The 11202-nt window shown below is 42.6% G+C and overlaps 1 protein-coding gene across 2 annotated transcripts; it reads right to left on the minus strand.

Annotated features, from left to right (window-relative positions):
- Positions 1-385: 385 nt before the first annotated feature.
- On the minus strand, positions 386-10948 carry TMEM39B (transmembrane protein 39B). 2 transcript variants are annotated; one of them, XM_083173721.1, is made up of 9 exons: positions 10678-10948; positions 9927-10108; positions 7996-8215; positions 7745-7828; positions 7511-7665; positions 5128-5449; positions 4556-4743; positions 3127-3247; positions 386-715 (listed from the first exon to the last, which is right to left on the minus strand). In XM_083173721.1, the coding sequence occupies exons 2-9, from the start codon at positions 10052-10054 to the stop codon at positions 479-481; spliced, it is 1455 nt and encodes a 484-aa protein (XP_083029847.1). In that variant the 5' UTR covers positions 10055-10108; positions 10678-10948; the 3' UTR covers positions 386-478. The 2 variants fall into 2 exon arrangements, with proteins under 2 accessions (XP_083029847.1, XP_083029848.1); XM_083173722.1 differs by lacking the exon at positions 10678-10948 and adding an exon at positions 10330-10642.
- Positions 10949-11202: the final 254 nt, after the last annotated feature.

The following is an 11202-nucleotide window of genomic DNA, read 5'->3' on the forward strand; positions in this document are numbered from 1 at the left end:
CGTGCGGTCCGTTCGGCCACCTTCTTACCGCGTACGGACGGAGTTGGCGATCCGTATGGAAGGCGGGGTTTCGCACGCACGGTCCTGGCCGCATATTCGGATCCGGCCGCACCGATCAGAATAAGGGCCATGGTTCTGTATATTTGTAATGCCCTTAAGAAATTTAATGCTTTTATTAAAATATTAAAAAGCAAAGAAAATAAAAATAAAGGCTATTACAGTACTTAACTCACAATAACCCCCTTTCACCTATACTTGGATATGAAGAAATTAGGAGTACACTTCCAAGAGAATCTAATGTATACGAAGAATAAGTCAGAACTAAATGTAAGTGTTAATACTGGCCAAGTTTTCTTCCTATTTCAAGCAAAAACACCATTCACGCTTTCAGAGTAAAAAAATATGCTCTTGCTTTTAATTACACAAAGAAACAAAGCAATTGTAACAAAAATACAGAGCTTTGATGCTTGGGCTGGACTCAGTTCAGCTTCTGTTCAGAGTCTGAGACCCCTGTATAAGAATAGGCTTTCCCCAGTACAATCCGGTCACGCAGTAGCTTGAAAAAGGCGTAGTAATTACTGAACAGTATCAGGGCTAGCGAGATAGTGTGGTGCCACTTCTCTGACGACAGAAGTGAATACAGTTGGTAAAAAATGAGAAATCCCTCCAGCGCCGTTAAAATGTTCAGGACCCGTAGTGGGTTACTAAAGAAGAACTGAAAAGAGAGAAATAAAAACCTAGATAAGGAAAATTACATTCAGTTTTCTTAGTGGATGATAAAGCTATAAACCAAATAAAACAGTTTTGGTAAAACAATCCTCAGTCATGAAAGTGAATAAAAGACTAATCAATCATTGTAATAATAAAATACTTAAAAATTCCATTAGTTCAGGGCTGGGCAACACCGGCCCTCCAGATGTTAATGAACTACACATCCCAGGATGCCTTGCATCAGTTTCAGCATGGCCACATAGCAAAACTAATGCAAAGCATCCTGGGATGTGTAGTTCATTAACATCTGGAGGGCCGGTGTTGCCCAGCCCTGCATTAGTTGGTTTATCCCAGGCATGTCCAAATTATTGCCCTCCAGCTGTTGTGAAACTACAAGTCCCATCATGCCTTGCCACAGTTTTGCTATTAGGGAATGCCAAAACTATGGCAAGGTATGCTGGGATGTGTAGTTTCACAACAGCTGGAGGCCCACAGTTTGGATATGCCTGGTTTATCCTCTGGTGAACTGAAATTTATCTCTTCTCATTTTCAACAGAGAAAATGGGATAAAATGAAGATCTCATCTTCAACAAACCTGACTCAGGAAATAAAGTATCCACCAGTGGCCACTGCTTGTGACCTTTAGCCAGACCTTATTAGCATCTTGCCTATCAATGTCAGAAACTTTATTTTCTGTGGAATTCCATTTGAGGCCCAGGAGGACAGGTTCACATGAATTTCTGTTGCTGGCTCAACTTCCTAAATAAATCATGTTGTTACAATAAATGTAGCAACAAATGTAAAATCTATCTGCTCTAACAGAGGTAACTACATGAACTTGAAAAAGTAACACAATTGGGGTCACAGCGCAGATATGTAAACACTATAAGTACGGAATGCAGTTAGAATCCCGGTGGTCGGAATCCTCGTCGGTCAAAATCCCGGTCGGGATTTTGACTGCCGGGGTTTCGTACCAATCCAATAAAAACCATATGATTACTGTAAATAACATTTATTACACATGAAAACATAAAACAAACTTAAAATGACCTGCAATAAGCAAACTATAGTAGCTACTGTATTAGTATAGCTGAAACAGGTCCTTTGACTCGATATTAGGACAGGGAAAGGAGACTGGGAACTCCGAGTTGGAGAGCAATTATGTCTTTTAAACAGTATCTTTCTATAATTTAAAGAGGATAAAGCATATCAGCGGTCCTGGGATAAGTTTGTGTGTGTGTGCCTCTCTCTCAAGTGCCGGCTCCCTCATTAAGAACACACAGGCTTCTGTATTCATCTGACATACCACTCTTTTTATGAAAAACAGTTCATAGATAGATGCAATTTTTATTTGAGCAACATAAATTTTAAAGCTCACTCTATGCTTCAATGTGGAGTCCATGAAGACACAGAAGGGGGTATTCTGGTGGGGTATGGTACAACTTTCCAACAGTCATGATTCAGACTGTTGTTTCTACGACATCGGAATTCAGGAGCCTTACAAGGGGGTGAACGCATTTAAGCCCCTTGCGGGGACGCTGCGCTTGCTATGCAGGCTTGGTGGCTATTTTCTCTTGCGCACCCCCACAAGAGAAAATAGCCCATGTAAGTCGGGAGTTTGACTGTCAGGATTCCGATGTCGTAAAAGGACCGCCGGAATCCCGACTGACAGTGACTCATCAGCCACCCTTCTGTTGATTGTACAGTATTACAAGTTTGTACACTGAATGGTTGAATACCAATTTGTCCCAAATTTCAGTCCAAAGGGTGGTAGAGGGATCAGAAAATGGTTCTACTTCTTCAGAGGAAAGTGTATTCAATAGTTAGCTTATTGCAGTTTTTTTTGGGTTTGTTTTAGGTTTTCATTTGCAATAAATGTCATTTACAGTAATTACTGTTTTTATACTGTTCCTATACATAAACCCACAACTGCACTGTCATGCCATTTGTTACTTATACAGATAGCAGTGGTGTATTTAAAATGGGCCTGGCACCAGAGGAGTCCACATCATACAAGCTGCACCCATTTTTTTTTATAGTTACCCCTCCGGAGTCCTGCAGTTTTACATTTTATGTGGACCTTGCAGTCACATCCTCATTACAGCCGCTATATTAACCTAGCAACCTGGCTAATCAATGTATCCAGGCAGCAGTGCTTAGTGTTACTGCCTGCGCTGAGAAGTAATCACATGTGTATCATACCCTGGGTATTTACTTTGACCAGTTATTGACAGCTCTTTGAGTTCCATGTCTACTGTATCTCTAGAATTAAACCAGGCTGTAGTTGGTCATAAAATATATGTACTTCTGATCAGTTACCGATTGACTTCAAGCCATTAGTGAAAATAAAAATATTGCAATTTGCCAATACAATGCCAGTGTATTAAAAATACATCTTTTGAGGGCAAAACTTACATGAAATCGAAAATGAGACATATCTGAGGGAACAGCTACGTTATAGTGGCCAACAGCTTTATATACATTCCTGTTATGTTTAACCAGCACACCCTGGGGCCACATGCACTCCTCCATCCATCTGTGAAACAAACATTAACACTGTAGTCAGTCAGTGTGTAAATGGTTCCATAATTAAATCAGCTTTTGGGTTTATATGGCAGATTTTTAACAAATAAAACAATTCCCCAAATCCTTTATGCCAATGGATCTCAAACTTGGTCCTCAGGACCCCACACAGTTCACCCTACAGGTGCACTCATTACTGACTGACCCATTTTAAAAGATCCACCCGTAGAGCTAATTATTTCACTTGTGATGCTGTTAAGAGACCTGCAAAACATGCACGGTGTGGGGTCCTGAGGATCGACTTTGAGAACCTGTGCTTTATGCCATATTCCACATATGTATCATTCTGTTTAATTCCCTATGTCCATTATAAGTGCATTTGTGGAATATATTACAAAAACATTGATAAGAACAGAGTTATCTTTACTATCCCCCATATCATCCAAATATCAGTCTTAAGATGGGTACATACAAATTTTTATCTGTCCTATCTATCTGGTGAGAACAAAAATCTGGCAATGTAGTGGAGCAAATGAAAATAAACCATTTGCCCTGAAAACGCTGTAAAACAGATAAAAATTATTGTTTGGATAAATCTGATAAATTAAATGGCTTTAACCAATTTGACTTAATGGCCATTATCTCTTTTCCAGTGTTTTGGGAGCAAATATTCCGTTCTCGTATGCTTCCAGACTTTACCAGATTTTTGTTCCCACCAAATATGTGGTGTGCGCCCAGCTTTAGGAATTAAGAATTATTATTTTTGAAAGCAGTGACCAACTCCAACACACTATTGGCTTAATTCAGACCGGGCCGCTGCAGTTTGAATTTGCACGTCAAACAATTATCAATAGACTGTGCACACGTATGAGTCACAATGAGAGCCTGCTAATTTTTTGATCGCTGGCTGTCCGCTAGGTGATTGACAGGAAACAGCGTTTGGGGATGGTAACCGCCCATTTTATGGGAGTGCCAGAAAAATGCAGTCGTGCCCAAGCGTTTTAGAGGAGGGTGTGAGAAGTCAGTTCTGGCCTCAATCAGGCTGATTTAATCACAGTAGTCAAGTAAGTACAGTGCTACACACAATGGTGAAATTATTAGATGGGGAGTAAGCTGTGAACTGAGGTGACATCTTTGCTACCCATTCGCAGGTTTGCAAAGGACAGGATTATACTCTGGTGGGCTGGCGGCTAACTTCGCAATGTGATCGCACGGCACTGTGAATCTGTGCTATGCGATCAGGTCTGAATCAAGCCCTATAATACCGACTGAATGAGTCTGGTTTGCCCATTTACAATGGTTAAGGTGGATATTCTCTTACGAATGTTGCAGCATGTTGGAGCACAAAGCTGGGTCCACTTTTTGCCAACAGCCAAGGTGAGCTGCTGCCTTGTGCAGTAAATCGCAGTACCGTGCAGGCAAGAGGTGCTGGGTGAGTATCACAGAGGTGCTGAGGGAAACTTGGAGAAACAGTTCACATGACCACCGCTTGTCATAATACTGAGTACTCTGTAAAGAAATCAAAAGGAGAACATTAAAGCTGAAGAAGTATAAGTATTAAAACAGGGAGCAAAAGGAAGCATAGAACAAAGTCTGAAACAGTTAACGAAAAGCATATAAACAAAGTGATGGTAATAACATCCAAGTATGGCTGTATAAGGCAAATGAATTGCAGGAGACAAGATTAAATGTGTGTATGCATTGCCAATCAGAGAAATAAACGTTGGAAGGCACAGATTTATCTGGATGTTTTCAGCTGGTTATGGACAATGCAAATGTATATTTGAAAGAAAAAAAAAAGGTAGAACTCTACTAAAAGGAAAAACATATGTGCTTGTGTACATTTATCCAATCCATTGTGAAAGGCTCACGTGCCATATGAAAAGCTGGTACCTTGACAAACCACACAGGCACAAAGGCCACGTAATATGCAGAAAGCATGGAGCTGAGCAGCACCTCCCGAACACGCCAGTTGAAGTCCAGCTTCAGGTAATGCACCTCACTGCGGATTAGGTCAGGAGAGAGGCAGCATGCGTGCGTTGGCAGAGGATCCGTGCTGGGCCTCCACATGTGCTGCAATACGGTTAGGTAATCCCGACCAGCCTTATCTACAGGTCCTAGGTCTCCACCAACATGAGTGCCAGGAACATGGGCAAAGAGGCTAGAACGCCGGAAATCGTACCCAAGGTGCAAAAAAGGGATGTACATACCAAATCTGCAAACAGTAGTATTGGGGACAAAAAAAGAACAAAACAATTCTAAGATATACTGCAGTACTGAACAAGAAATGCAATAATGCAAATATAATTGCCATGGGGATGTAGTTATAATACCAAAATACCAACGCTTAGCATGCAGACATTAAGAATCACGGCAAAAGAAGATGCTCAAGAAACCGACTGATCCTGTAAGTATTAGGGTTAGGCACTAGGGAGAAATTCAGGTTTCAGGAGGGGGAAGGCTAGTGTTACAATTCTTGACAAAATCCAGGATTTCACTGCCGTGATTCTGGCCACCAGGAGATCATACTCAACCCTTCCCAGGTGCCTAGTGTATAACAGTTGTCTGTCCTATGTGCAATGCAATACTTGTGGATTATCACGGCTCCCATCGCATGCCATCGCATGCCATATATAGTGGCATGCGATGCGATTTTTATCGGGTTTTTTTTCAAAATCACATGCAATCGCATCGCATGCGATTTGATCGCATGCAATTTTTCACTGAAAAGCATCCAAATGCATTGTAATTAGTATGAAACATGTTCAATGGCCCCCAATTGGCATTTTTGAGGCTGTACCACCTCCACTATCAATGCGAACCCGAAGCGTGGCGAGCGCAGCGAGCCTGCGAGGGGCGGCGGTACGCGCCCTACGACCTTTTCATACCCCCACTATCCACGTCGGCGTGGAGTTGAGAATAGAAAGTGTGGCGAGCGCAGCGAGCCACAAGCGTGGTGAGCGCAGCGAGCCCCGCGAGGGGACGCGGACACTGGTGAAGCCCGTGGATACCTTTCTATTCTCAACCCCACGCCGACGTGGATAGTGGGGGTATGAAAAGGTCGTAGGACGCGTACCGCTGCGCTCGCCACGCTTCGGGTTTGCTTTGATAGTGGCAATCGCATACGATGGCCATCGTGGGAGCCGTGATAATCCACAAGTACCTGCAATTCAACATACAGATTATAATACATTAAGCACTGTTAATATGGTGTTCGATTAATCAAAGCACAAATCTTCAAACGTGATTATTCTCTGTTTATCTTCGATACATTAACCAATAAAAAAAAAAATTTCAAAAGCAACGCATTCTCCAAATTGTGTGTCAAAGAATAAGGGTGAAATTTAATAGGATGAGAGATTCAGAAAAAGTGAGAGATTTGGTAAGAAATCTCCAGATTTTTTTTAAGCAGCAATCATTTACACTGCAAAATCAAACTGGGTTTGCAGTGTAAATGATTGCCGCTTTAAAAAATCTTGATATTTCTTACCAAATCTCTTACTTTCTAAATCTCTAATCCTATTACATTTCACCCTATAAGTTTAAAGAATCTGAAACTTTCTAAGATGGGAGTTCAATTAAAGATGGGATATTGACCATAGCAACCATCTATCTATTGTCTTCTAGAAGGTTTTAAATAAATAAGTAGAATCCCATCTAGAATTCCCATTTTAGTAAATTTACCCCTGATTGGCTATGTAATTTCTACCATGTGACTATATAAGCCTGGATATCAGATAAGCAGGTCGACACATTTTGAACTTTTTCATAATTTACCAAACACGTGGACTCCAGTTAGGAAAGGTAAAGTGTGCCGAGTGCTGCAGTAGTGGAATAAGGCACCTGGCTGAACAGTGGCAAGCAAACGCAGTACACTAATAGGAAGTCCAAGTGCTCAGGTGTCAAAATTGACACAAAAATGTGAGCAACTCCTTTGTGACTCCATGAGCAACCTTTGCCATGTTGACCTTTTGGTGTCAACCTAGACACTCTTCACCCTATACACCATAATTCTAAGCCTGTGCCCAAGAAAAAAAAGGTGACTAATTTGTGCAGTCACGTTACATGACATAGTATTTGGCACTGCAGACTCTGAAGTGGACATCACAATAAAAGTAGGTAGTAAATGCTAAATAATGATGGCATGCAAACTTTCTAGAGAGCGCAATGTTATGTTATTATAGGATATAGAGGAATATAAACAGCCATGTTTGCACAGCTTTCCCATGTCTTTATATTGCTAGCAGTATTCTTGTATTTATGATCACTCACTCACGGGTAGCATAAGAAAAGCAGGTTGAGGAAGGAGTGTGTCCTGAATAGCAGAATTAAGGACCGACATAAACTCCATCCTGTTCCAGTCAGCACTGCAAACCTTGTAGCCACCAGGAGCAAGGAGTGTGGCAAAGAGGACTTCCCTCCTTGCGAGGCCTAGACCAGAGACAAGAAGAGGTGTGATCACTTATAAGTTTGCTTTTCTACCAAGAAACCTAGTGTGTTGTAGACATACCTCCCGCACAATAGCGGCAATCAATCTCCGAGCAAGCACAATCGTTGTGAGGGTCAGCACATTAAAATCAATCAGGTGGAAGTTCTGCAGTAAAATAAGCAGAGTAAGGAAGAGGCTGAAAAAATCCTGGATGATACAATGTTATGTATTATAGAAATGATGAAATGTTCTCTTTAACATAAAGTGGTGGTTTTCCCTAATATTTAATTATATCGAGCAAAACATATGACCCAGAAGTGGTTGATACTTACCAGCGAAGTATGTGAGGGGGGATGAGATGGCGGGTACCACCAAACAGTCTTGTAGATATTGATGTAGTGCACAAACAAGGCAATGAGGTGACATAGAAAAAGCTGCAGCTCAAACAGGAGGTGGCGGTCTGCAGGTAGTTCAGGGATCTTACAGTGACGCAGCGGTACCACCGTCTGGGCTGCAAGAGGGGGACTGGACAAGCCTGTACTGGAGCTACTCCTGAAAAAGAGGAGAAAAAAATGTAGTCTGATGGACTGAAATGGTTAATCATGAGAGAGAGGATCTTTTACAATGAAGTTTCAGGCTCTGGCAAAAGGGAACAAATGAAAAAGTAACCATACTTGTTTTTTCTATGTTCCTTTATGAAATATTTTGGTACTTGTTTCCTAGCACGGCTCCCACTAAGCTATTTGCTTAGTGGGCTATTCTGCATATTGAAATCGCATCGCATGGGCCATTTTAGGGCCATGCGATTTTCCTATGTAATTTATTCACTGCTCTCAGCCCCGGGCCATCGCATCGCATGTGATTTTTTTAGGGTGTTTGATGCCATAACATTAGGTATACAATTATATGATTGTATGTCCCAAAAATAATGTTTAACGCACCCCCCCCCCCACCCCGAAGCGTGGCGAGTGCAGCGAGCCCCGTGTGGGGTGGCGGAACGCGTCCTCCGACTTTTTCATTACCTCACTATCCATGTCGGTGTGGAGTCAAATTTATATAGTGTGGCGAGCGCAGCGAGCTTCACGAGGGGACGCGGAATACATGTAAAGATCCCGCGTCCGCTCGCCACACTATATAAAAATCAACTCCACACCGACGTGGATAGTGGGATAATGAAAAAGTCTGAGGACGCATTCCGCCGCCGCTCGTCACGCTTCAGGGTGGCGTGGATAGTGGGGGGGGGTGCGTTAAATCTATTTTTGGGACATAGTCATATTATTGTATAACTAATGTCATGGCATCGCACACCCTATAAAATCGCATGCGATGCGATATAGTGGTGTAAAATGAGGGGGAAAAAAATACATGAAAAAAATCACATTGCATGTCGCTATAATGGCCCATGCGATGCGATTTCCTTACGGTTCCGTACGTAGAAACTCGGGGCGCCGTGCTAGGAAACAAGTACCAAATATTCATATAAAAGACCTATTTTAAGACCATCATTGGGAAAACAATTTTCTCCACTCTTTCCAGGGACACTGTGTAATTGTTCAGTATAGCATTGCTCCCTTCTACACACCTGAACGACAGGCAATCACTACACAGGTCAGGCCTGACTAGCTAACACACCAGGAAGATTTAAGGAATGATACAATGATCACTTTCTTAATTAAGATGCACTGGGTTGCATGCAATATTTTGCGACACTATGAGGCTTGAGGGGTACATTTACTAAGATGGGAGTTCTATTGAAGAGGGGAGGTTGCCCATAGCAACCTATTGTATTGTAACGATTATCTTCTAGTAGGTGCTAAATAAATTAGAATCTGAATGGTTGCTATGGGCAACAGTATTTTTGGACTTTCATTACAAACAGCATATTAAAAGCTAATCATCTTGTAGGTGTGTGCGCGCATGTGTATTTTGATGCTACAGTATACTGAAGTAAAATTGAATAATTGCTCTTACTGTGCAGAGTTTGTATATTCTCCATGTGTTTTCATGGTTTTGCTCTGGGTACTCCGGTTTCCTCCCACAAGCTAAAAATATACTGGTAGGTGAATTGGATTTTAACAAAATTAACCCAAGAGTGAATGTGTGTGCGTGTACATGTTGTAGGGAATATAGATTGTAAGCTCCACTGGGGCAGGGACTGATGCGAATGTTCAAATATTCTCTGTAAAGCGCTGGGGAATGTGTGTGCACTATATAGGAAACAGTTAATAAATAAATAACAACATGGTATGTTTTTTCTCTGTACCTGACTCTTGACCTCACTCCACTCACAGTGGGGGTCCCACCATGGACTGCACCACCTGCAGATCCAGGGTCACAAAGCGGAGTACGGCAGTAAGACGTCCGGTTTGGGCCCCGACGCCCCCCAGCCATATCTGGGCTTATCCTATTTCATTCACTGCGTGACATGTAAAGTTGATTGACCAGCTACAGTATACAAAAAATATAAAAATAAAATATATAAAACAAATAAGCACACACAATGTATTTTTTTTAATAAAATCAGTGTTCATATTGTTCATCTAAAGCTGCGTACAAAACTTCAAGTTAAAATGAATGCAGCCTAGAAATGTAGTATTATGGTGAATGTCTGAATTCAATGAGGAAGATATGAAATATGTGAATGCAATGAAGACTGGCATGCAGACCTCAAAGATAGGTAAAACAGAGAAGTCACTTGACACCCAGAAATTAATGATCCATTAGAAGACAGGACAGTCTCACTGGGGGCACAGACCCTGCAGAACAGAGAGCATGCAGTAAGGCTGGTTAGGTATGGGGCCAGAGGGTCATCAGCAGCACTGGGTATCGGTTCGTATCAGTGTGCGTGCAGCTCAGCAGGGATACATGGAGGCACCCACAGGATTCACCCCTCCCGTAAAGCAGCTAATACTATGCACAAAGCAGCAATACATGGAGGCATAATGCGCAATATAATCAGCCTCCCCAGGGTAAAGCAGTCACTGCTGGCCACCACCCCCCCAAAAACCACTCACCACTTCTCTTTCGGGAACGCGCCTTGTGTCACAGAGTAGCGGGAGCGCGCAGGGAGAGGAGGAGCAGCATCCAGCCCACCACGTGATGACCTCAGACGCAGCAGCACGGGCCGGGGGAAGCCTGCTCGCAAGTGCGCATGTGTGCTGCTGCATACTGTCTACGCGGGATGTCGGAGGCGGTGCTCGCTGCTCACTTGTTCTCTGTCACAATCACAATACCTCCCAATAGAGATGGGGAAAACGGGTCACTAGCGAGAGCTGGGATCCAGTAGATCAGTCAGTGCCATACCCTCCAACATTTGACTGGCAGAAATCGGTACATATCCAGAAAGGGGCGTGGTCACTGGTAAATGGGCGTGGTCAATTGCAAAGGGGAGGTGTGGCCAGGCCCCCTTCCCGAGTTTTTATTAGCCATTTTTTCCCCATATACTGTATGTATTATATTATCCCCAATTGACCAATACCACCGTTCTCTCCATCCACAGCAACAGTCCAGTACTAGTTCCTGACACACATCAGTCTGCA

The sequence above is a fragment of the Crinia signifera genome, chromosome 2 (genome assembly GCF_055691185.1).
Source record: "Crinia signifera chromosome 2, ASM5569118v1, whole genome shotgun sequence".
In the NCBI taxonomy this organism is placed as follows: domain Eukaryota; kingdom Metazoa; phylum Chordata; class Amphibia; order Anura; family Myobatrachidae; genus Crinia; species Crinia signifera.